General features: G+C 39.8%; 1 protein-coding gene across 3 annotated transcripts; it reads right to left on the reverse strand.

The window, feature by feature from the left end:
* Positions 1–392: 392 nt before the first annotated feature.
* pard6a (par-6 family cell polarity regulator alpha) lies at positions 393–27,655 on the reverse strand. Of its 3 annotated transcripts, none has more exons than XM_034196841.1 (7): positions 27,637–27,655; positions 25,847–25,974; positions 19,354–19,576; positions 4,068–4,357; positions 3,120–3,245; positions 2,743–2,942; positions 1,952–2,249 (listed from the first exon to the last, which is right to left on the reverse strand). In XM_034196841.1, the coding sequence occupies exons 2-7, from the start codon at positions 25,940–25,942 to the stop codon at positions 1,952–1,954; spliced, it is 1,233 nt and encodes a 410-aa protein (XP_034052732.1). In that variant the 5' UTR covers positions 25,943–25,974; positions 27,637–27,655. The 3 variants fall into 3 exon arrangements, with proteins under 3 accessions (XP_034052728.1, XP_034052732.1, XP_034052731.1); XM_034196840.1 differs by lacking the exon at positions 27,637–27,655 and adding an exon at positions 26,082–26,281; XM_034196837.1 differs by lacking the exon at positions 27,637–27,655 and having other exon boundaries at positions 393–2,249; positions 25,847–25,990.

Below are 27,655 nucleotides of genomic sequence, written 5' to 3' on the forward strand. Positions count from 1 at the left end.
AAGCCCTGATTGGTCAATTATTTCTGGAACAAGAGGGAACAACCATCACTGAAGAAGGCAGCTAACCTGTCATTATAATTACAACTACTAACAACAAAGATTGCTTTGAAGTAAGTCTTAGTTCTCTCGATAGTTGTTAATGGCTTCAATGTCAACGTTTTACTTGACTTGCGCTCAAGAGAGAAAACAAACGTGGTTTCCTGCAGCCCCCCCAGGGCACCAGGGCTGTTCTGAGCGGGGTCAGTTAAAGAGCATTTCTACTGTCAGAGGTCACTAAACACAAGCACACTCTGTATAGTATTTCAACCAGGTTATTGTGATTCTTATTCTGATGGGTGATAAACTAAAGGATAAAACAGTAGTAGCGTGTTGACAGAGAGAATGAGCCTCTGTTGCATCATATAGCTGATTTTATTTCATAAACAAAACCATGACAATGACTCAGTTTGACAGTCAGACGAAAACATGTTGCGGTCATTGGAGGCAGAATGTGAAGCAGAAAGAGCTGTTTGCCCACATTTCTGACTGTAAGGCAATATCCCCAGAGCTCCAGCTACAAAGACAAGGCCTCATGCACACACACACAGTTAACAGTGTGTGTGTCCATAAAGAATATTAACTGTGTTTCTACACCCTCCATTTAACAATCTTTTCCATCTTATGCACATCCTATCAGAACAACTGTTGACGAGATGATTTGTAAATCTGAATAATGATAAATGTGATTCACAGTGATTGCTTTCCCATATTTGCAAAGAGAAAAATCTTAGCCAATCAATATCGAAGAACTGACCAACCTTATTAAATAATGTTGTTTTATGTTAATTTTTTGTATACATTTATTTTTAAAGTATATGAAAAGCCTTGAAACTAATGACTGATTGGACTGATTTAGTTTATACAAAATCTACATTTTTAAAGTATTGCAAATATCATCAAATCCCTTTTTAAAAACGTTCAACCCATTGAATTTGTCTTCAATATATTTTGTTGTTTTAATGTTTTATAATACAACTTGGGCGCTATTTTAATATTACAATTGCAACAACCAGTGCAGAGCTGCAGGTCAGTGTGTGGCGTCTCCACCTCTGCTTCATGTAGGCGCAGTCTGTAGTGGAATATAAATGTAAGGGTGGGATGATATTCTCTTAATATGCACTTAATAAATACGCTCTCAGCCAATCACATCATTGCCTCAAACAGCTGTAGAGGCTGCAGATCTATCAACATGAGTCGTGCTGCCTTCAGGTGTCTGCAGGGATTTAAAGACCCGAAGAAGAAACCTTGTGCACAGTATAAAACAGCTATGAACAGCACATACTGAAGAAGAAAGAGACTTACAGTGTTTTCATTTCTAGATCAATGCTCCTGCTTTATCCACATTAAACTTTCATTTTACAATGTTGAAAAAGCAAGTGGTTGTTACATTTTTTAATTATAACTCCATTATTGTTGTGCAATTGCTGCAAATATGTATTTTGCTCATGTCAATGACACCCCAGATTGGCAGCCGACAGGAAACACAAACTGTCCGAGCGCTGCTTGCACTGGTCGTTGTGCTGACAAGCAAAAAGAGCCCTTCATGGTTAACTTCATAATGTTCTCTTCATGGTGAACGAGTCAGACATCCTGCAGTGGATGGTGATGTTTCAGATCGAGTACTTCACAAGCAATTTTGGATATGACATGATTTCTTTAAGACATCAAACTGACGTATGGCTTTTACAGGAGCATTTCAATGTTCAATCATGTTGCTCTCTATAAGTCTACAGTGATCAGTTCATACACGTTAGCATTTAATCAATAAATGATGAACCTGACAGTAACCCCGGCAACGTGTGGCAGAGCCGTCTGTCCTGCTGAGTCTGACTGGAGCACAGCCATCTGTAGTTGTCATGGTTACAGCCCCTCATAGTCCTGACTGTTAATGTAGCGTTCAGTTTTGCCATGGTTACAGTGTTATTATGTTGCCGTCCTCTCGCATGCTCTCCTGACTGCTACTAGATGTGTGGGCGGGGTTTCCGTTGTGATTGGACATCAAGACGGAGCTGTCGCTCAGGGAAGCCCCAACGCTATTGGGCAATGAGACGCTCTGTGGGAAGGGCCTGTTGCTAGGTGAGTCTCTGTTGAGGTTAGTGTTGTTGCTGTTGGTTACCCGGCTGGAGTCGTACAGTGTCAGGCTGTCATTCTCTAGGATGAGGTCGCCTTCGTCATCGTCGTCATCACTGTCGCCCTCGGCGATGCTGTTGCTGTGGTTGCAAAAAACCAGAGGGCAAAAAATAAGGATTACATTTAGACTTTTGTTTTTATGAGTCCAAATATTGTCTTTTAGGTCTCCACCACCTCCTGAGAGAAATATCTGTGTCTTTTTCTACTTAATGTATATATATTTGTGCCTGTATGTAAAAAATGTATTTAGTTGTTGTTCAATTGTAGGTTACAAAGTTGACTTTACACTGGAGAAGACCGAGCCAATGAAACCAAACCATGATTAATATTGTTTGTTTGTTATACACCAAACAGTTTTAGTTGAACCACCTTAAAAGTTACTTATAAATATGTAAGGTCTAATGCTAACACATTTTGAACTACCTTCTCAACAGATGTTCATGCGTTTTTTGAAAATGATGGGAACATAGCCGACATCAAAGCAGAAAAATGTGCGCAATGTGTCAAGTGATCATGAACAAAATGCAGACATTCAACATGAAATATGAGTGAGGGGTCCTCTCAATGCCATACCTCGCTGTGATGGGGTTGCTCTGGGAGGCGGGGCTTGGTGAGTCATGTGACAGAGCGGAGCCGGCAGATCCAGCTGAGCCCACAGAACCAGAGTTGCCCATTGAGGTTCTACTCCCACGATGCACCACGTTGTTCTTCTGGTTGGCCGGTTTGACGGTCACTATGAGGTTGTGACTGTTGGCCACCATCATGTCTGTAACCTGAAATCAAAGCATTTGTCGTTTTTAGCTTGTAACAGCCACCCCTAACCCTAACTAATTTAAAAACAAAGACACCTTTCCAAAGCGCCAAGGCAAATAGCCCTAGGAAAGGTATTTGCAGTCTGTTTCACGGTAACAAATAAACTGCACCTTCAATCCAACACATTTTAAATGTACCTGATCTAAGGATTTCCCAGCTACATCGATGCCGTTGACCTCGAGTATCTCGTCATTGACTCCCAGCAGCCCTGTGCATTCTGCGAGCCCCCCACGTACCAGACGAGAAATGAACACCCCTGGGACCTACAGGAGGACGGAGAAAAAAACCTCAATGTTGCAGGTATACATCTCTCGGTACCACTTTACAATAAGACTACCCTTATAAACGGTTTACGAATATTTTGTAATTCATTTATTAATTAGGTTGTGAACACTTTACAAATCATTAATAAGCTTTTACAAGACATGAGATAAACAGGGCAACTGACCGGTTGCTTGCCAAATAGTGAGCCCACATGTATCTGTACAGCTCAGTCTTATATTGGCTAGTTTACTTTGTCTTCTTCATCAGCCAGCATCCTTGGTATCTGTTGCTCACTGAGTTGATTCTCGCTAAGTAGCCAATATAAGGCTTAGTCAGCTTGCCAAATAGTGAGCCTGTGTTGACGTATGAAAACTATGTTAGAAGTGGTTTATAAATGGTTCTTAATGATTAATAAAGTGTTTACAACCTAATTCATAATCTAATTATAAACCCTTTATGAATCCTTTATAAGGGTAGTCTTATTGTAAAGTGGTACCCATCTCTCTATATCTAGGATTTTGGCATATTGTAGAAAATAAGATCTGTGGCAAACACATTTTGTTTGAACTGTTACAAAGTTGAAGCATTAATGGGATTGCCAAAAGTACGTAGCTAATGTTAGGCTATAAACAAACTACATAACAATCATGTGACTCACACAGTCTCATTTAGCCACTTGTTAGAACGTCTGTTTTTAAAACATGTAAACATTTCACACGTTCACTGAACTTTTTCACATTATTTTATGTCTTAGAAGAAAACATGAAAATCTTATAACTAATATGAATCAAAGACCTTTAATCCTGAACATTTTCTCTCACCTTCTCTACGCCCTGTTGTGTCACCCTCACGCTCACTCCGTCCCGGATGTAGAAGCCCAGGGGTTTGTGGGTGCCGTGCTTGTGGAGTCGTACGCGCCGGTGTGTCTCAGGTAAGATGTCAACATCGATGATTGACGAGATCTGTCTGAAGTTCTGAGGCAGGCCGATCATCAGGCCCGGTTTGTTCTTGGAGCGCGTGGAGTCGAAGCCGCTGGAGCGCAGGCCGGTTAGGCCCAGACCCTTTTTACGCCTCTGGAGGGAGTTGGTGGCAAAAACTATGGGTTCATCCTCTGCAAGGGACAAACAAAGAGAGGGAGAGAACACATGATTATTTATATTGTAGGTTTAAGCAAGAATCCTGCAAGTACATAGCTTTCAATAAGCCAAAGGTTTTCGTTTTTAGCCAAGGTGCCGTGGTAACAGGTGGGTTTTCAGGCTGTGACAGAAGATGTGTAGACCAGCTTTTTGGATCCAGGATATAATACTGTCTGAGAAATGAAACCTGACAAACTTCTATCAACTGAAGCCTAAAGCTCAGTCTCAGAAGTGATCAGTCAGTGTGGAATATAGAGGTGTGTGTAGATGAGGAGACTGCTGAAGGTTATTCACACACATCAGAGCAGGTTTATCTTCATAATCTAATGAAGTAGAACAGTACTTTTCAATATTTTTCCTTCAATTTTTATGTGGAGGGAGATTAACACAATTATTATTTTGGGTCAAATTTCATATCTGGACCGTACGTGCAAGGGGATATTTATATGTTCACATAATGTCCTTATCTCACCATGTGCACATATCTATTTCCTCTTCCATTCTTTTGTTTATTTTTACATGTCTCGCACTTTGCAAGAGCACCAGAAACATATTAGATTACAAGAAAGATGGAATAATAAATGAATATCCCTGACTTATTTTTTCTACAACCAATTTCACTACTCCAACTCCTTAAAGTTGAAGTAGGCCCTATTCTGCTCATTTTCAGGTTCATATCAGTATGTAGTGTCTCTACATGTCTCCATGCTTTAATGTTCAAAAAGCTCTTTACTTTTCTCATACTGCCTGTGCTGCAGCACCTCTTTTCACCCTCTGTCTGAAACCAGAGCCCAGTCTGCTCTGATTGGTTAGCTGGCCGGCTCTGTTGTGATTGGTCAACCGCTAGAGATGTCCCGCCCCCGTACAATGTGTTAAAGCGCTTGCAAATAGAAGCGTAAGTGTTACATAGTGATGTCACTATGTTACTGAAGTAAACAAAGGAGTCCAATGGAGGTGTACACTACAGTAGTTACAAGAAAAAAAAAATTAACTTTTAGAAGTAAAAAGTGTTACTTCTAAGACTTGATCTACACTAATAACTACAATAAAACTACACGAGGAACAACTAGTAATTCAAACACTACTATTATTATAAGCAGCATTGCTCTGATTGTTTCAAGAATCATTTGTTGATTACGTTTAATAAATTGAGGACTAATTTATTAATAGCCACCGTTAGGGAAATAATTGTCCTAGACTCCAAGATATGACGTGCATGACCAACCCTGACGTCTGTTATCTCCTTTAAGGAGATAGGCTGCTTCAGCCATAATGTTGTTGTTCCCATTCTATGACCGGGCAACACTAGGTCACAGATGGTTTATTGTTGTGGGTGCACTGGGACACTTCCTTTTCGGTGTTTGTGGACTCCAAGGTATGAAATCTTCGAGGCCATAAGTGACGGACGCAAGTAACTCAGTGTGCCCAACTGTCTAAGCTATCTTATCAAAATATGTTGATTACTCTCTGTGAAACCAGTTGGGCTAACGAGAGAGAGGCGCTCTAGAATTGACGTGGCAACTCTCCCGTGCAGTCAGACCGTGGCTGCTGTGACTTGTGATGGGAATCCTCCGGCCGAAACTCCAAATAAACCATCAGTGTTTGACATCAAAGCTCCTGCTCTTCCCGTGTCTCCTTCCTGAGTCGGTGACTCCCACTGCATTGCTACACAGAAGTTTCCCTTACAGCCATATTCCAGGTAAAATCCCAATAACCTATGGTGATATACCATATATTCTTAAATATAAGATCGTATTTATATAATGGCTGATAAGGTTAAAAAAACATTTATTTTTGAGGAAAACTGTACATTTTGTACGATGAACACTTCCACAGCACTTTCTCTTTTTAGCTTAGATCCAGTTTCTATTCTCTAATTTCCTCCAGCTGCTCTGTTTCTCTCCGTCAGTAACGCTTATACTTCCTTCAGCAGAGTAATCCTTTCCTCTCTGGTTCAGATGAAAAGCCACTGAGGTTTTTAATGTGACGTGTTGAGACTGATTGATAGTATTTAAGTAGAAGAAACAAAAGCTACACTGAAAACTATTGTCATCATTTGTTAAGAGAAAAGTCTTTCTGTAAAAACATCAAATTAGAGCTGAATTGATAGAGTAAGTCTTTTCCACTTTAAATGATGTTGCACTGCACATTGTACTTTTCATAGTCATCTGTCCTATTCGCATATATTTTATATATTTGTATATTTTTTATATATTTGTATATTTTTAGTGTATCTATATTTCTTCCAACATTTTTTAGTAACATTTATTTTTTAGTATTATAGTTTTTATAATTGTTCTTTTTTTTCTTTCTAGTTCTTGTTGCTGTGTTTATGTATGCACTTTAACCCAGGCAAACTCCTCGTATGTTTAAAGCTACTTTGCAATACACCCTAATTTGATGTTCTTTTGCAGAATTGATCAAGACAGATAACAACAGTATAGGAGTATTGATCTTGCATTAACAGCGAATGAAAACATGAGCAGATCAGAAAACAGGTCCTACTAAAACATGAGTTTATCCTTTGTCACGGCTGTATGTGTTTCCTTTATCATGGTATATTTGATATACGTATATATATATATGTGTTTCTGGTGGAACTTTGTTAGCCTCTTAGAGCCGCCTAATGGTGGGGTATAACACCTTATGAAACAGGGGGGTTATTGATAAAGGGGGCTGTAGTTGAAGTCTGACTTAGTGCCAGAAAACTATGCAATGTATAATATCACGGGGGGAGGCAACATTAAACTCTTCTACCTAAGTAATTGACGCTAATATTTTTTACAATTCCACAACAATATTACAATATAATTTGTGTATTGTTCTATGAAACTACTGTCCCATCCTCATGCTGAGGTTTTACTGTAGTCGTACTAACTCGCCAGATTGATTAAAGATTAATAGCAAAGGATTGTAGAAGATTTCTAGAAATATTTGTGCCTGAGCAAGCTGTGGAGGGTTCAGACTCAGATTAAACGTTTAATCTCATCTATAATCCCATCGCTGTTCAGCAGCTGATGATTCTTTTTTGGCCTCCATCTCTGAGGTATCAGCTGCCTGTCGGAGTGTGTGCACGCATACACACTCTGGATTATTACCAGTGGGGAATAGGGCTGTACCCGAATATCCGTTCGTTGGAGTACTATTCGGGTTTCAATTTCGTTATTCGGATATCCGTTTTTCGGGACAAAAACAGCCCTAGTGGGGAACCCTATGAATGGCAGCCTTAATTGTAATCTGAGCACCATGAAGCATCTCTGTGCTGAACTGACAGGGATGATAGGGGGTCGGATTGAAAGGGTTAGGAGTTACTGGGTATCAGATGTGAACCTATCATCCAGTGATATGTTGTCGTACACGTATAAGGTTTAAACATGGGGTTTAAAATCAGATTTTTATGAGGAGGCAGGATACGAATCACAAATGTTCCCTTTTTCCGAAGACAATGATCCATCCCCATCACTTGACAGAGTGACAGGTTTTTAATTATACTCCTAAATGCTTGCTGAAGCTCTCTGGCAGAGAGCTGATACATAGTAACTGATACTTGTGGTGGAACAAATGTTAGTTACATGTTGCTGTTGTGGAAACTAATCTCTGCACATGCTTTGTAACTGCTTTCTGCACATGTCAATCCTTCTAATCTTTCTCTAATAGCAGTGCTGGCCCGATCACAACCCCCACATGATCCTAAATCAATCAAGAAAGATCCAGGAGATCAAACACCATCTGACCACAGACAGGGGTTACTATCTCCCCCCATACGCCACTGAAGCTTTGATCAAACCTGAAGTGTGGCTGAAACCTATAACGTCTGACAAACCATGCCTCAGCAGACAGTCAGGACACAGAACACTTTTGCCAGTTTTTGACTGTCAGACGGTCATTTATACGGCTTCACAAAACATTTGTTCTATTAGAGACCACCCTGTGATGGGATCAGCCTCGATGTCAAATCTGGCCAGGGGCATAAAGTAGGCCTATTCCCCCTCCCCCACTTCCTCCATCTCTACTTCCAGAGTCCTTGCTCAGGTTTACACCCATAGTCAAACTTTGCCTTAACTTCAATTTCAACTCCACACCTACTGTATTACGTGCTGTGACTGTAGCTTGCCTGGTTGTGAAGCTAACTTGGTGACAAAATGTATCCACAAAAAGACAGACTGGGAATTAATATACAGTCGGATTCAAATTAATCTCTTTTCTATTTCGATATTATTCAACCTGATTACATATTCCTGGTGCTAATATGTGTCTCCAGTTTTCATATTGAGATTGAAATTATATCTGATTGATCTATCCAAAAGAGCTGATTGGAAGCTGCATCACCAACAAAGAGGGGGGGGGGGGCGTAACACGCAGAGACATTGTTTAGGGGTAGAGGGATCATAAATGTTTCTATACTCGCAGTCTGACACACACACAGAGGGATGAAGAGCGCAGGGTTGACCATGCTCTTGCTCTTGGTCTTGCTGATTATTTTCTGATGCTACCAAAGCTCAAAACAAAGGAACCCAGGGTTGAAAACACATTTGCATTAACACTTGTTATACATGTTCAATGTTTTCACAATGTGTCCCTGATCAACTCTGGATTTTGTTTAAAACCCGTCATCAATACCTGTTCTTTCATGACGGAAGCCCTATTCCATTGCAATCCGATCAACCAAAGCCCATCTTCATGCAAGATGTACGGGGGTAAAAAGCACCTGTCAAAGTACTGAAACCAACTCTACAGAAGGTGTCTCCAAGAGCACCTGTAGTCATGATGACACACACACTCACAAGCTGAAAAAACAGAAGCAGTGTCGCAACTGGTAATTATATGTTTCTATCACTGTACTTATGAACTATTAGAAATCCACAGTCTGACGCATTGTAATTGTTGTGGCATTGCAAGATCAATATAGGGCATGCAAAGTCTAACTAGGCATGCAGACAGGCAACTGTGTGTTGTGGTGTTGCTATGAATCCAGAGGCAAACAAACCAACCTGTCATTTAATAGCCTGCATACCAGCCTTTGCAAACTATTTGAATAAAATCTGCCTGTGCCGGCGGAGGGAGAGGACCTGCTGTGATGTCATTGATCGGGGTGTGACCAAAAGTGCAGGGTGCTGAGTTTCTGCTCATGAAGAGCACTGATGGAGCTGTTAGTGAGTCAGTGTTCATTGAAAGGAAGCAGACTGCTGTGAGACAGGGAACATCCAGGATCGACTCGACATCAGTTTAAAACACGGCGTATATCCGGGCTTCTGCTACCCAGCCATTGGAGGAGGCTTTATGTCAACAATCAAAACGTTTCTCTGTAATCACCACTTACAGTTAAAGTGTTCAATGAGAAAACCTATACTTTGAAGAGTGTGTGTAGTGTGTTTTAAATCTATAATGACACCTAACTATAGTACGTCACCAAAACTAAACCACATTCCTTCAGCAGCACCTGTACGACCACATTCTATATAATGACATGCCTCCCAACTTCCTGTCTGTTAGGATCTGTCTGTGTTGGTGTTTTTCTTGTCTTTTTCTATCTTTGGGTTTCCTGTTTTATTTTGTAAAGTGTTCACCCCCGTTTCCTGCCTGTTTGCTTTCTGTCTGTTTCCCTCCCCGATTACCCGATTGTGTTCACCTGGTACCTCTGTGTTTTCTCCTCCCTCCTCACCTGTCTCGTGTTTATGTGATTAGTCCTGGGTGTATTTAAGTTCTGGGTTTTCTGTCTCTCTTTGTCGGGTTGTCTTGTGTTATGACCAGTTCATCGGTGAGTGTTCCGTGCTGTCTTTGTGTAGCCTATATCTAGCCTTGAAATAAAGGAATTATTGTTACTCTAATCTGCATTTGGGTCCTGCTTCCTGCACACCGTAACAGCCACTGTCATTCCGTCACGGACCTACTAATGATCATGTTTTCCTGGCTAGACTGCCACGACGATGCTAATAAAAGGACATTATTAATATTTCAGCGGCTCTTGTTTGCTAAGCTTCTTATGTCAACGTCCTTTTTCATTACAGAGGACATTTATAACAAATATATCACTGCCATAAATAGTTTACAGGTGCATGATGCATTGTTTTAATTTTCTTTGAACTATAGGGGAAGACTTCAGGTATGATGGTGAGTTCAAATAAACCCACACAATTCAACTAGTCAACAAAGAAAGTAAGCTATGAGAGGGGGAAACATTTGAAAGAAGAAGTAAGTAAACGCGGGAGAACAGCCTGAAATAGAAGAACTCTCCGATGCTAGCGAACACTAGAAAGAGCTAACGGCTAAACTTGAGCTACAGGATAACGCAGAAACGCTACGTGTCGGGCTAGCCACCTTTAGCAATAAGCTATGATACCAGGTATCCACATTTAAAGACAAACTGAAGAGCGATATGAAGGAGATCTCCGACAAAGAGAATATACCATAAGCTCACAGAACAGCAACGAGCTGCAGACACAACAAATTAGCATTAGCGAGGCCCAGTCACACATAGCGGTGTTAGAAGAGGGGTAGTTGGGGATCAAGGAGCAATACTTTTATTTATTTTTGTTAACTATGGGCAAAACATATATACCTTCAGGTGTGTATTGTTGTTCTGACTTAAGGAGCATGCAGAATCCTTTAAATGAAAACAGTTGTATTAAGACCTAAATTCATGTATGGCTAACAAAGGGAGTGGACATTAGGCTGTGCACTAATAGGCTATACATCGGAGTAAAGGAGTGTGTTTGCATCTGTCTGTTCATATAAACAGAGTGCTAAAAGGGTTCAGTGTAACTGCAATCACAGCGGGATTACCTTTAAGCATAAGAAAGCTGTTAAGTGTGTTAGTGGTTGTGGTAAACACACCTGCTATAATTACTCTTTACTCACTCAGAGGCAGCATGGCTTGCTCAAAGTACATGTACAATAATGAAACTGCTCTTAACAATAAACGGGCAAATATATAAGAAAGGGCAAGAAAAAGCACGTCACACACACAGACACACAGGAACAAAGTGAAGACAGCCTCTCTGCTGGAGACAAATACCTGAGCTGCTGCATTCCTCATACAGCATTCTTTCTGTCACACACACTGTTTCTCTCACTGCCTGTGTGTGTGTGTGTGTGTGTGTGTGTGTGTGTGTGTGTGTGTTCATTAGGTCACTCTCACAGAAGCAGTATCGACCAACGGATAGCAGTGTAAGAGCAATGCACACACATCTCTGACACACACTGTCTCCATTTAGAGTGTGTGTATTTCCTGACAGACAGATCCTAGGTAGAAAGAGCCAGACTGAAGCCTCAAGGCACAGACACTGCTAAGCCCCATCTCTCACACACAAACACACACACACACAAAAAGGATGGATGCTTGTTTGCCTCTTTGTGTCCACCTGATGATTGACTAGCAACTTCCACTATAAACCCAACTCGCGCCAAATAGAGTGGAGGAGGATTTATAAAACCCAGAAATAAGTCAGCATTTAAGCACTTCCTGTTCCCTCCCCTTAAGTCAATGTTTTTTAAAGATGTTTTTGGTGAAATACATGACATAAGATCTGTGGTTAACACAAGCTGAAGTGATTTTCACATTTTATTTAACAACATAAAATGCATCAGTAAATACCCCACTGGTGAATGTCTGAAGCTCTATGTGTCATAAAAACATGACTAAAAATATGACTACTAAAAATGATGAATACGTGTTTTGCAATATTCCAAAATTCCAATGGAAAAATCACATTGGTCAAAAATCGAAGGGAGCCCTTGTGATGCTAACTGTTGGGGTCAGCCTACAATGATGTTTAGGCTTAGCTGTTAGCTGTTAGCTATTAGCAGCCCATGGACAGCACAGTCAACAGAGCCAAAATGAGGTTCTATGTTATCTTATGATGTATTAAAGCTCTATTGAGAGAAAATCGAAGGTCAATTATAATGGTTTTACTGTGTTAAACTCTAATCTTGCAAATGTATTCTGGCGAGAACTTAAACAAGGAAACACAATGACATTATGTGAAGGTAGTGTCTTTTTGAATGTGTTTTGGATAAATGACTGAGAAATGGTCCGTGTTTAACACAAGCTTTAGAGATTACTACGTTTTGTCATATACAACGTCAGTAATATCCCACTGGTGAATATCTGAAGCTTCTATGTATCACAAAAATAGAAATACACTAACACTGCACAACTCTATTGGATACAATCCTACACCGCACTACTGTATAAGGTGTTGCCAGTGAATGGATAGAGAATAACTGTAAATGTTGGGTTAGGGTCTTCCCATGTGAACGCAGTCTGCCAGCACAAGACGCTCCATGTGGGCTTAGGTGAAACTTGATATTGTATGTTTATAGATTTGATGTGTGTGTTGTTCCATCTCTAAGTGAATCAATGATGTTTAACCTGAGTTTGAAGAGAAGAGATTGTGCTGGTGTTCATTTTAAACCTACATATTATTCAAATGTTATAGTAAGATGAAAATTCATGAAGTTGTAGTTGGTGGTTAGATTAGGGGGATAGCTAATGAATGCTGACAATGTACAACCGAAATAAGGTAACACACATTAGAAAGTGTGTTTATGCATGTGTGAATACACATTCAGTAGTATATTGACGCACTGTGGACAGCAAAAAGGAATAATAATAATATATATTCAAAATATAAATAAGCTCTTTGTTAAATAAGCCTAAAGTCCCAGCGTCAAAGGATATTAAAGAAAACATAATGAGATGTTTCTATGTTATAACTGTTGGAGCTTGGTTTATTGGTATGAAGGCCATTCTTCCCTGGCAGACACTGAGAACAATAAATAAGTACTAACAATAATAACTACTGCCTGGATTATACACTGACAGACGGTCTGACCTATATCTGTCTGACACACGCAGCCTGTGACTGTGCTCACTGTCAGTCTTACTGGATTTTACATTGTGACAATACATTACACTGCAATTTATTAAAGAACAGGGTATGGGAATAACTTAAATGAAACGTAAGCTTTATAGTGGCCAGCTGATCTGTATAAAAGTAAGAATGAATGTAGTTAGACAGGCTCCTGCAGCTTAGAGAGTGATTTAGTGACTGACTGTAACAATGGGTGCAGACTAATAGATAATCATTCATAAAATATTAATTTGGATCATGTATGTCTGTCCCAAATGCATCATATACGAGTGTGTGTGTGTGTGTGTGTGTGTGTGTGTGTGTGTGTGTGTGTGTGTGTGTGTGTGTGTGTGTGTGTGTGTGTGTGTGTGTGTGTGTGTGTGTGTGTGTGTGTGTGTGTGTGTGTGTAACAGTAGCCTCACCCTGTAGTGCCCACCATCTGGAGCCAGTAGGCTGCCATATGGCTGAATACTGTGAGGGTCTACAATGGGCTTGTGTAAAACAGAGAGACACAGACAGGGCACGACATGACCTAAAGTGCACACATCATGCTGTGAGGCTTTGAGCTATTAATCCTTACCATCTAGTCACCAACAAAAACAACAACAACAAAAAACAACAACTGGGAAATACAATTCCACACTTCTCTTTAAGATATCATATTGTATTTTTGTTCCTGCCGGTTGACATCATTTTATAAAGCCCCATCAGCCTGGTTCATTGTGCTACAGTACAATGTTTTAAAGATTTGTTCTGGACCCACAATGCCTTTATTATAAAAACAGATTTGAAGGGGAGATGACAGGCGTACCTGGCCCCCAAGTTGGAATTGAATCAGTGGGAACTGAACCCTAGTGCAGTGATTTCCAGCCACTGTGTCGTGGACTCGTGGCACACCAGTGAGAGAGCTCTCAAAGCTAGTTCCTTAGCCGCTGAACTCATATAGGCTACAACTGTTTGGGATTCTTAATGTACAAAATGTACCATGGCTCAAAAAGGGTTGAAAACCACTTCCCTAGTACATAGGCATCCAGCTCTACCAGGTGAGCTATCTGGCGGCCCATTTGGATTGTTTATAGTGAAGCAGGTAATACATTAAGTAAATGAAGATCACAAAGTGTCATTTGATAGAGAGTAAAGGATATATCTCATTTAATCATTTGCACACACATTGTTTTTCTGCCAACGCACTGACAAGATGCCAAGTTGGATTGGAGCCCACTAAATTAGAATATACTAAACCAGTTTTACAGGTTTAGTTAAACATGCAATTATTGTTTTGCAAAGGTCATATGACACAGAACAACATCTAAACATCCTGTCCTCTCCATACCACAACATTGCTAGTTCAAATCAAACTGTTCAAATCTTTCATTCCTGACCATGAGATTTCGTCAGCAACCTCTGTTTGAGTGAATCATTAATAATGCTACAATATGATCATCACATTTGTGTTGAAATTGGCTAGAGAAGAGATGTTTAGCCTTAGCTGTTAGCTATTAGCTGATGGTAGCCGATGGACCGCACAGTCCTGCTTATAGCCTAAACGATTACTCTACTAATCAAGAAAATAATTGTTCCTGCAGCCCAATCAGGTATTATTCCTATCTTTAAATGCATTATTAATAATTTAGTCCCCTTATTCATTAGCATTGATGTCACAAATAAAGTGTTACTTGTTGAGTTTTCAGAACACGATAGTTTGATTATGATGTATTGTAGCTGTATTGTACCAAAACATTTGCACTTTGTACACAATTTGCCTTATTTGGAGTAAAATAGTAAGGTTTCTTAGCATCAGATCCTCTACTTCCTGTCTTTTTCCAGTGAGCAGTGTGCACTTGTTGTGCCAGCAGTGACAGAGCCCCACCAACAACATTGACTGTCTTCCTTATGTTACAAGTCCTACAGGATAGATTCATTCCAAATGAGTCATTTCGATTAGAGACTGCGACGGGGGGGGGGGGGGGGGGTATCAGGACAGAAGGCTGACAGGAAGCCTCTTCTTCTGCAGCTCTCTGTTTCACACTCTCTCACCTTCTCTACATCCCTGCATCTCGCTGCCTGTGCTTTCATATTTCATTTCCTCCTCCTCTCATCATGTTACACACAGATATCTTCAGACGTCTAAAGCCAGCTCCATCCGCAGCTCTGAGATTTCACAGGACTGGAGGAGCTTTGCCACTCACAGCGAGAACATTCTATAGAACCAAGCCTGTCTGCAACTGGGGCAGTATTGTGTGTGTTTATTTCTGGAAAGTCATTTCTGTGGCAGCCTCTGGCAGGGAGAAGATAAGGCCCCAATTTGTTTTCATCCCTTACTCTGTTTTCCCTTCCCTCCCTCCACCTGCTCATTTCCACACCCTCCACATGCTGGGAACTGTAGGCTACCCACTAATAATACTCTACCAGCCACGGCATATCATGGATTATTTCATTAAACATTACGGCAACAGTTATGGAAATGCAGATCCCTCTTTAGTCCCTAACATTACAAATAGACTATAAGGAGGTATCCAGGATAATCGTTTAACTTGAAATATTTCCATGTTCACTGCCTCAGCCCTAATCATTTTATACATTTTAAGTGATGTCATATTTCTTGCTTTAAGGCAGTTATTAGGAAAGTTGCACCTAATGTACAACATGTTTTTAAAGAGCTACTTTTCAGCTTCATATTAGTATTTTGTTCCTCTACTGTGACATGTCTCCATGCGCTAATGTTCAAAAAGCTCTTTATTTCTCTCATACTGCCTGTGCTGCAGCACCTCTTTTCACCCTCTGTCTGAAACCAGAGCCCAGTCTGCTCTGATTGGTTAGCTGGCCGGCTCTGTTGTGATTGGTCAACCACTTAGCCTATCATGTAACATTTGTTGGAGCGCTAGCCAATAGAAACCCAAAGAGCATAATAGGGCCTCTTTAATGAATATCTGTGGCTATGGATAGTTTGTGCAAAACTACCACTGTACTACTCTTGTTGGAATGTTACTATGGCTACAGCTGTAAGGATAACACATCATCGTTACCACAGCTTACAATGTAGTACTTCTATAGTGTTAGCCATGGTAATAGTACTACAGTACTACAATACGTGAAAAACCACCACCGTTGTATTAATTCAAACAGTTACCATGGTTACCTCTTTCATTCACACAGGATGAGACTGTTCCCTGGGCTATCGCTGCATTACTGATGCAGAAAGGCATAATTCATTTACTGTATCAGACCATCAACCTCCTCTATGTAATGCTTTCAGACCTCATGAAACACATACAAACACACACTCACACACAGTGGTGTCAGTGTGTGGAGCTGATATGATTGATGAAGTCTTTTAAAGTAATATGATCCCACTCAGCGGATAATGGCTTATGGCATATGGGCTTCTTCCACTCTCACTCAAACAAACACACACATACACTAGCACACACACACATACTGTACACACTTTGCTGTAATTGTGAGGACCGTGGTCCCACAGCATGTTGTGAGGACGTACATAAACACACACTCACAACCCGACATAATTCAGTGCAATAGTGACTTTTAGCGCCATGTATTATTTTGATCTAAAAATATATACTTTAAGTTATAGTTGAACATATGATTTATAATGATTTAATTTATTGATATATATTATTTAGAAGTGTTAAGCTATTTATGTAAATATATTTAGATGATAGACACCTTTTTTGTGAATTAGCGATCAACCTGTTTTGTGTGAGTGTGATTTTTAAATAGACAGGTGTCCTCGAGTTAGCTGGTGAGAAAACTACAGTTTTACAGTTTTACTCAAAATATTACTTAATTAGTAAATGCAATCTATTGTAAAAATAATGTTTCAAATAATGTGTATAGTTGTGCATATAATAATTCAACCAATATACTATTGGTTGAATTATTATATGCACAACTATACACATTATTTTACACAATATTTTGAGTTAACCAGAGTTTATTGTTAAATAAATAATTTTCTTGGCTATATTAAACAACTTCTCCATCCGTGCTTTTTGGGAAATGTGTGTCGGAAGTTAAAACTACAATAAGCCACTTCAGTGACCCTCTATCTTGCTAAGATTACATTACATTACATGTCATTTGTTAGACGCTTTTATCCAAAGCGACTTACTTACATTCAGTACTGTGGACAATCCCCACAGGAGCAGTTTGGGGTGAAGTGTCTCAGGGACACAACGACATGCTGACTGCAGTGGGACTCAAACTTGCTATCCCCTGATTCGAAGTCCAGCATACTATCCACTGAGCCACAGCGTCCCTAAGACTAAAATAATTGATGGTTCTAAATATAGCACAACCTGTTCACTCTATCAGTGTCTTCCTGTAGCCTGAACATCCCAAACCAAGAGAGAACAGCCTGCGCCTGAACTCTATCAGCTGTTAGAGTGTCTATGTTCACGTGGACGTGTCGTATAAACAGGATTACACTTCGGGGGTGAAAGATTACCTGATTGGGTGGGTAGATTTTTAGTTGGCCTAATCCTCACTAATGACGTGCAGGCTAATGCACACTGGAGATGAAATGACCCCATTTCTCCCAATGCAACATGTGTGAGTGTGTTTAAGAAATGGATTTGATGAACTCCTGAAAGGTTCGTCTCTGGTATGAGTCTTGGGTTAGCAAATGAAATAAATCACCCTGCTTTACACAATGTTAAAAAATATATAAATGTATTTCTTCTTGTTCTCTCAGTCCTCTGTGTATTAAATATCTCACTTTCCCTAGCTCTCTTCCTCTCCTTCCCTCTCCCTGACCACTGAGTTAATCTTATTAAACTAGCAGCTGTGATTCTGTGGCAACAATAGCGCCTTGCTAATCAGGAGATTAGCATCATAACATTGTGAATTATGCAAGATACAGACACAGCAAGAGAGGGAGCACTCTCCCACAACAGAGTGTCAGTATACATCAGTATAATTATCACACAGATAATACATAATAGCATGTGCACTTATTCAGCTAGATATGAACTCTTTATCTAATCCAACGCACAGTATGTCCAAGTATTAAATAATATGTTCAGCTGACATTATGATTATTTAAAACTACCTTAACGTCTCCATGTGAATAAGATTATATTTGTACCATATCTGCAACAGATTATGTACATGGTGCTCATTTTAAAATAAGATTGGTTATATAGAAGTGACCCTGCAGAGACAGAATAACTTTTAACATTAAAGTCAAATGCCACTTTACTCTTTCCTTGGTGGTATAAGTAGATTTATAAACCAGGGATTGATCGGATAAGTACAATTATTTTCTGCTTTTTCAATTCCACTGGGCTGAACTGTTAAAAGTAATTAAAAGTATACCCAGCTCGTTTAAACTCAAACGGATAAAGACAATTTGTGGACTGGACATACACGTCGATTTAAAAAACAGAAGCTAGCTGTATTTGAGTGGAAATGGTTAAAAATCATGGACAAATGTTTTTAATATGGAATTGAAAAGGATACTTTTCAGGTTCATAATTGAATGTTGTGCCTCTACTGTGACTGAAAAAGATCACATTCTGTCAACTATGTCATTAGTGTAGTAGGTGTTTAAAGTGTAGTGAAAATGGAATTACTTAGTTACTTTCCACCACTGGTGATGCTGTACCAAAGAAAGCATGTCCTGGTGCGACCCACCGAGACAGAGGGTAGCATCAGTACTACCAGGAGAGAATGAAGTCCCAGGAGAGTAGGGATTTATACCTCTGACACACGGTGAAATCATCTGAAGTGATGTGTTTGCAATGTGTAAAAGAGTCTCTTTTCAATCGCTCTTTGCTTCCCTAGACAGCTGTGTCTAATGAAGTGGAAGAAACATCACACAACATGGCCTACCAAGAGGAGGAACTACATGAAAACAGAAATGAGAAGCAGGCAGGCGGAGAATCTTCAGGTGGTGCTGTGTATAAAGAATAAAACATGTTTGATGTGGAGAACAAGGACCTTCCCTGCAGCTGTGCAAAACCCCTGGCTCTCACACATCTAAAACAATACTCATCTATTTTCAGAGAGCTCCAGTGAGTGGTTAATACAAAGAGATGCCCGGGTTCTGATTCATATCTTCTCCATGTCCTCCCTCAGTCCCTCCCTAATGGTCTTACCTCTCTTGGTTATGATGATGCGGAGCAGCGGGTTGGCTAACGACACAGCTTTGTAGAAGTTGTCGTCATTGTTGATTGGAAGGAGGTCTCCTTGGACGTCGGCATAGCCCAGCAGCACGTCCACACCAGGGATGCGGTGGATGGTTTGGAGGAGGCGGTAAAACGCTGTAAAGCCTCCCGGGCCGTTCCTCTTCAGAGCGAAGCGACGGTACTCTGCTTCAAACTGAGGAAGAGAACAAACACAAACATCAGATGGTGTTTTCCCCTCAGCAGTTTCTCAGCTTAGGAGATGATCGACGTGTAATTTAATACACAGACAGCTGAGACAAAAGAGATAAAGCCGTTTTAAAGTAAACATACTGATCTAAATGTGTATCTAGCAGCTACCAGGACGGAAAAACTGTCAGATACATACTTTCAGATGACTTTTTTAGTAATGAAGTGTGGCAGACATGAGTCCTTAGACCCGAAAATATGTTAGCATTTTACCACTTTCTGTTCCCACCTCTCAAGGTCAAAAGTGTTTTTTAAATGTTTTTGGCTAGATGCCTGAACATGTGGTTTACACAAACTGAAGAGCTTTTAACATCTGATCTACAATATAAAATATGTCAGTAAATACACCAATAGTGAATGTCTGAAGCTTGTGTGTCATAAAAGCGGCTGTTGCTGCTAAATAAGATGCTAAATAACACTACTAAATGTCATCACACCTATAGCCACCTTTATCTTAGCAGTGGTTATGTGAAGTCATGCAGCCTTGATGTAGTTTATAGCCTAATGTTTTTTTTCTTCTTCTTCTGGTGATTACATTTACGCTTAAAAAATCATAAAAGTGGCGTTTATATGTGGAAATGATCCTGCAAAGTGTGTAAGTATCATAAATGCCACAGATGTTATTTTCTGCAAAATTACAAAACCCAATGAGAAATCCCATTGGAGGTTTTTCAAGAGAGCCCTTTCGCTGCTTACTTCCAGGTCGTCCTACAAAAATACATCATCCCTACGTCACCCTTCATCATGTGTGGAAGTGTTATCATGTATCCCAGCTCAGAGAAGCATTCTGGGATAACAAAGACAACTCTCACTTGGCGTCAAACACCTGCTTTCGGGCTCTGACTCACACCGTCTAAACACATCACATGCCAAATAAGAGAAAGCCAAAAAAAAGCCACGCCAAGATGAAATATTTAACTAGGATAACTTTCTCCAAATAACTGGGTTTTTTATATTGATACGCAGAGACAGCTATTTTCAATGGGATTATTTTCTACCTCACAGCGCGCCTGGTCGGCAGACACAGCGTGCCGGGCCGGTAGAGTGGCCGGTCACATCTTTATGTAAACAAACACGCATGTAAACGGTAATTTATCGAGGTCAGAAAAGTTATCGAGTTCATTTTTATTTATCGTATGATAAGTCAATTAATTGCTTATCGCGACAGGCCTACAAATAGGCGCTTTCACACCGGAGTACTTTTACCAGGAATAGTTCCGATAGTTCTTGGGATTTTGCTTTCACACCAAAAGATCTGGAACTAGAACCTAGTTCCTGCGAACCTTTTCACCCCTTTTCAGCAAGCCCCCAGGATGTGCGCCGGACTCTGAGGAAAATATTCGTCGTGGCCAAACGGCGGTACTACACTTCCGTTAGGTTGCTGGGCCCGGAAACACTTTTTCCCATTGACTTACATGGGGAAAGAGTGGTCTGTAAATCGTTGGATAATTTTTTTTAAACTAAATAAACTACCCAGTATGAACGTTTGTATAGCCCTTATTAAAAACATTCGGTCCTCAAGTTGGAAAATGTGCTAATAACGTTATTCTGAGAGTTATTTTCCTCGGCATTATGAACGCGCATCTAACCCACGGGACCGCGCCGCCCGGCGCGTTCATGTTACGTGTTCAGTACTACATGTGTTTTACCTTTACCCATGGATGCACAATAAGAACTGACCCATATCGCCTTACCGTTCGGGTGTTCAGAGCAGAGCTCCCTGTCGGAGCGGCAGAGCGTGATGTGAACAGAAAAATATTTCTGTCGCAATATTATTTAAGGAATCGTTGAGCTAGCTAGCTAGCTAGCATACATTGTCACTATCTGCTAACGTTAGCTTTAGCCTTCGTTTTCTAATAGTTTTTTTCATAGGCTATAAACAGAGGTGGTATAAGTATAGATGTTGTACTTGAGTAAAAGTTGAAGTACTCAGATATTGTACTTGAGTAAAAGTAGAAGTACTCAGATATTGTACTTGAGTTAAAGTAGAAGTACTCAGAGCTTGTACTTGAGTAAAAGTAGAAGTACTCAGATCTTGTACTTGATTAAAAGTAGAAGTACCAGAGTGTAGGAATACTCTGTTACAGTAAAAATCCTGCATTCAAAATGTTCCTCAAGTAAAAGTAGAAAAGTATTATCATCAAAATATTGTTAAAGTAGCGACAGTAAAAGTAGTCATTGTGCAGATTTCAGAATAATATATATGATATGTTTTATAATGATTGATCATAAAAGTGTTCTCAAAGCTGGTAAAGGTGCAGCTAGTTTGAATGACTTTGTATACTGCAGGGTAGCTTGTGGATTTACTCCAGGTGGAACTAAAGTCTGATTTAACACTTGATTATATTTCACATCATTCATCCAGATCTGTAAAGTAACTAAAGGTATTAAATACATGTAGTGGAGTAAAAGTACACCATGTACCTCTAAACTGTAGAGGAGAAGAAGAACAAAGTAGCAAAACATTGAAACACTTAAATAAAGTACAAGTATCTAAACATTTTACCCAAGTATAGTACTTGTTGAGTTTATGAACTTAGTTACTTTACACCAGTGGCTATACAGATAGAAAGACTCTGCCTTGAACAGAGGCATGAAAATACATTTTCAAAGTGCTCAACTGTCCTGCCAAAATTATAAACTGAGTGCTACACAATTAAAATAAATGCTTTTATATATCACTAGATCCTGTTATCAGCGTAATATAAAAGTACATAACGATTTATGTGAACATTAGCATAATTACTACCTAGCTGCTAGCTGCTAACTGCCGTGGCCACCTCGTTCAACGTGCTTGATGTAAACAAGCCTTTTGGGGGGCGTGGCTAAAGTTGCGCATGCTCTGAGCGCACACACGGGTACTTCTCAGGCATCAGAGGCACTGTGAGTACATCCAACTCACAGGTTTATCATTGCTTTGAGAAAAAAGATGATTCATTTACCCCTTTTAGAAGTGAAGTTATAGTCATTTGTTCTGGGAATATCATTTTCATGCCTGAGGCCTGAAAAACAGGCTTGGGGCTCAACTGGCTAAGCTTGTGTTAAACACAGACCTTATTTCAGGCATCTAAAACTTTGAGACGTGTGAATAGGAAGTGGTACAATGCTAACTCATTTCCAGGTGTTAGGACTCATTCCTGCACCACTCTATTAGGAACATGATTAAACTCTGGTCAGGTTAGGCCTGTTTTTAGCTCATCTTGGTGAATTTGGAAAGCATCTGTGACAGCTGTTAACAAGACACAAGCTGGTTTGTCCTTCCAGGTGGTGACATGTCTATTGTTCTGTGGAGCTAGCTGGACAGGTACCACATGTATAGCCTACAATTGACATCAAATTGTGTTTCACAATTTACTATGCCTCATGACTGATTCATTCTTGTGCACAATTCTTTCAAAAAAGTACAAGGCCTTGTTTAAGGTATTTTCTGAATATTGAAGTACACAGCTCCATTCTAAACGTATTTTCTAAATCTCTAAACATCTGTTTTTTGACACTTTTCCTTAAAATGAAAAGTGAAGCATAGCGTTTAGTGATTGAAGTAGAGAGAGGCCTTTGGAGACCAATCCAATGATGTGATGTTAGAGCAAAGAAATGCTCATCATTATTTGACAAGGTGTGATTGTACCACAAAGGAAATATGTTGTTTAGGGTTGGGAGATTGAAACTAGCAATCAAAACACTGGGAATACTTTTGTCTAGCTCAATGCATAATGATAGGTTAATATATTTATGTAAATTCAATGACAACCTGTGTTCTATGAACAGCTGCCACAGCAAGATACTGTTAGAAAAGGTTACAACACAAATGGGCTTGCCAAAGTATTCACCAAAATAGTCACCACTTAACTCCACTTGAGAGAAACAAGTAAAACGACATATTTACAGGTAAGTATAAAGGATTTACTGACAAGCAATGACAATGATGTAGTGGGCTGCATTTTATCCTGTAGCATTGCATAATATCAATTTAAGAATATTATTTATATATATTACGTTTATAATTATTTAATTGCCTGCAAAAATGAATTATGCTTAACACTGAAATCTGCTCCAGTTACTTTAATGTATCTTTCATTAAAGGAACTCCTAGCTGTTATTGTAATGTACTGTATACATTTCTTTGTCAATACTTTTTCTGATAAAGATGCAGGAAAGTCAAGTGACAAAAGAGAGAGAGAGACTCTGAGACAAAGTTATCTTATTGTTTTGTAAGTATTCAAATTGATATTTTTGTGTATGAGATTATCAACGATAGGGTATTAAAGATGTCATTACGGACTTTGAGTGAACCCATGTTTGTCCCATGCATAGTGAATTGGTACTGAGAAAGTTATTCCCTTCACACCCTAAAATCTTTCCCTCAGATGGTGATAAAGCAAGTATTGACAATCTGAATCAGATCAGTGATTTGTTTTCAATATTTCAGTAAAGTCTATACACGATGCAGCTGTGATCCTTTAGAAGAGATTGAGCACAGGTCAGGAGAAACTCACAGCTTCACTACAGTACCACTTCCGGTTTCAGCCATGTCAACAACACACTGTGTAAATGTCAATGACAGAGAAAGGATCTACTCTCCCTACAAGAGAGCAGCACTGCTCCACGAATCATTCTCACACAATCTAGTCACACAACTAGTCATACAGGTTGCCTCTCAACACTTTTCTTCATGTACATGCTCCTCACTGTAAGAAACTGTTAACAAAACAATTGCAGCACTCCGTAAGGGCCCTAAAGCTGCAAAACAATACATATTCTGAACATTATTAGGGGGGGCTCAAATGAGGATCCTCCTTCAGCTTTTATTTTTCACCCCAGAAATGACAAAGTGGTTATGAAGCTATATTTAACATTCAGATTTGGAGCGTTCAAAATACCTGTTAAGTTATATCCAAAAAGTAAAAGGACTATACTCCATACCTACAAATACTGCATATTTGTTGACCATATTTATTCTCGCTCCTAAGTCATTGAAATATTTGACTCGAAACTTTAAGTAGGCTCGCTGTGAAGAAGGCTTCTTTTCACAGTGCTACATTATTAAGGCATTTGTATGTAATAGGTATTTTGATCCTGTCATTGCTCTAAGTATAAGTCTCTACAAGAGGAACATACTGTCTTATTGTTTGGACACAATATCTGTGCTGTCTTTGGTTGAGACTCTATGGAACTTCAAGCACAGAAATCAAGCAAAGAAATACAATTACCACCGTATCAATATACTGATATGTGTTGCTTGTAGTGATTTTAGTGTTTATTATCATGACATAGTATGAAAATCAAAACTATTTGACACAGTACTATCAGCACAGTGCTCTGTCTGTAATAATACAAATATACAGCTGCCAGATGTCCTCAATAAGTGGACAAATTAGTCAATACTAACAGAAATAAGCCTAATCGAATAACATGGCTACCACTCATTTCTATTGGATACAATTTCGTTTGTATTTTTTTTGGTGCACATTTCTGTTAATTTCTGTTCTGGTAATAGCATTGTATTTTTCCTTATAACTTGTTGTAATATTGTTTTACTTTGTTTTAATGCATTATTTTTGTTTATGTGTATGTCTTGTTAACATGTATTTTTATTTGTAGATCTATGTTTTCTAAATAGTTGTTATAATAGCTTTATTTGAACCTTTCTTTATATGAATCTCTTTTACTGTATGTGTGAATGCCTTGCCTTATGTATGCGCCATTACACACCAAAGCAAATTCCTTTTATGTGTAAAACTACTTTACAATAAACCTGATAAGGATTCTGATCTTCCAACAACATACTACTACTAATTGAGGTGACTGCGTATCCTTGAGTCTGTTACAGAGCAGTAATTGGATGGAAGTGTAAGGACAGAGAGGGAAACAGCAGAGAGAGGAACAGATTGTGGAGGCTGAGTAGCAGAGTCAGTGTTTTGACACCGGGGGGAAGACAGAATAGATGCGGAATAAAGTAGCAGCGGCCCGGGGTCGGGTAGCCTAGGCCCCCCATAGCTTCTCCATAATAGAATATCCCCCTGAATTAGCAGTGGGAAACGGTTAAACGTAGTGTCGGTTCGTGTGTTGGAGAGAGTGCGGAGGGGGGAGACATCACGTCGCCCTATGTTATTTGAACGACAGCGGAAGGTTATCTGTGTTGTCAGTGCACCGTCAGTGAGCGCAGTGTCCTCTCATTAACGCTGTAATGAAGAGTCCCCATTAGCCCACCACTCACTTTGCTCTTGACCTCCACTACGTTGTCAGTGAGTCTTAACGTCGTCCGCTGCTGCTGCTGCTGCAGCTGCTGCTGCTGCTGCTGGTGTCTTGACATTCTGCTCCCCGGTTGGCTGCTCGGCTGGGGCACTGCGGATAAAAACATCCACCGGAATTATGGTCGACGTTTCCTCCTCGGTCCTTGGGAACAATTCAAAACATGAAGCAGGCGAAGGGAGCCGAAGCGGTCATTTCACCTGTCGGTTAATTTCCCCTGCTTTCCCAAAAAAATAAACAAGAGCCAGGTCTCGCGCCTGTGTCTCGTGCCGTCATGTGTCACAGCTTCACAGCGCGCGCGGTTATGACTCGGTTACGACACGGACAGGGAAAAAACAGCGCTCGCGACAGGTGGAGTCCGGTAAATCCGGTATGGGATGTGAGGTACCGGTGTAACCCGTCCCCCTGTCCTCCTCCTCTCCTCCCCCTCCAGACTGACGAGTGACGACACGGAGGACACAGCGGAGGGGGCGGGACATGACGACATTACAGCTGGAGGCAGGGTCGTATGGCAAGCCGATTTAGCTTTTATTCATTTCTGGAGGATATCAAAAAATCAATTCTTACTAGTAAGAATGCGAGTTCTTGATATAAAAAATGCAATTCTTACTAGTAATAATGTTTATTTCTGATATAAAAAATTGAATTTGAACTAGTTTGAATGCAAATTCTTGATATCACAAATTCAATTGTAACTAGTTGTAATGTGTATTTCTGATATCAGAAATGCGATTTTAAATAGTGAGATTTAAATAGTTTTTCTCATCCATTTCAATGGGAGTTGGAATTTGAACTAGTTCAAATGCCAATTTCTGATATCAGTAATTCATTTGTTACTAGTTACAATTACATTTGAACTAGTAAACATACCAATTTCTGATATCAAGAATTCAATTTCAACTAGTCGAAATGCCAATTGTTTATATCAGAAATACAATTTGAACTAGTTGAAATTGAATTCCTGATATCAAAAACGGATTTTGAACTAGTTCAAATTGTATTTCTGATATCAACAATTTAATTACTGATATCAGAAATTGGCAATTGAACTAGTTCAATCATGTATCAATGCTTTTACACTTAGGTCAGTGTGTTATAAGTAGGGATGGGTATCGAGAACCGGTACTAAGTCAGTACCGGTACCTGATTGGACGGTATTGGTATACCGTTAAGCCGCTGGACAAACGGTGCTGCTATCGGTATGAATTACGCTACTTCCTTAGTTTAAACAATTCTGGTTGGTTGGGAACCCTCATCCCGTGTGACGTATCCGGCTTGAGTACCACTGATTGGCCACTGTGAATGCCACTCGTCATCTCTCCTAACAGCGCTCTTATTATTGTGAGACTCCCGGGGGCAGACCATAGGGGCAGACGCAACATCTTGCTAGAAACAGCGTCTCAAGGCTTCTTAACATTTAACAACCTATTAATGATGCATAGCCACTTAACGGGAAAAACTCAGCTAACAGACGATATTAACCATTTTACCTACACGGAACAGAAGTCCAACACCAAGAGTCTAAATCAACACTTAGCAAAATGGGCTAACGGGGCTAACGGCTACTTTAGCACATAACTGGCAAAACCGATCTTTTCTACGTAATTGTATCTGCACAAACAACATATCACATGAAAGCTGATTCCATTGGTGTAAGTCTCATCACTGTACGACCAAAACTCACTGAACTAGCAGCCAGGAAAGAGCAAGAAAACATCTTCACTTTACATAGCCATGATGATAGTTATGTCTTACCTTTGCTGTTTTGTGATCA

The sequence above is a fragment of the Gymnodraco acuticeps genome, unplaced genomic scaffold (assembly GCF_902827175.1).
Source record: "Gymnodraco acuticeps unplaced genomic scaffold, fGymAcu1.1, whole genome shotgun sequence".
In the NCBI taxonomy this organism is placed as follows: Eukaryota; Metazoa; Chordata; class Actinopteri; order Perciformes; family Bathydraconidae; genus Gymnodraco; species Gymnodraco acuticeps.

Bases quoted from the DNA above. Each gene is read 5' to 3' on its own strand.
- pard6a (XM_034196837.1), bottom strand. From the start codon at position 25,990: ATGTTTTTATCCGCAGTGCCCCAGCCGAGCAGCCAACCGGGGAGCAGA. The intron at 3,246-4,067 runs GTGAGAGAAAAT...GTCCTCCTGTAG, and splicing joins CACAACAGGGCGTAGAGAAG to GTCCCAGGGGTGTTCATTTC. The intron at 2,943-3,119 runs GTACATTTAAAA...CTTTGATTTCAG, and splicing joins CTGGGAAATCCTTAGATCAG to GTTACAGACATGATGGTGGC.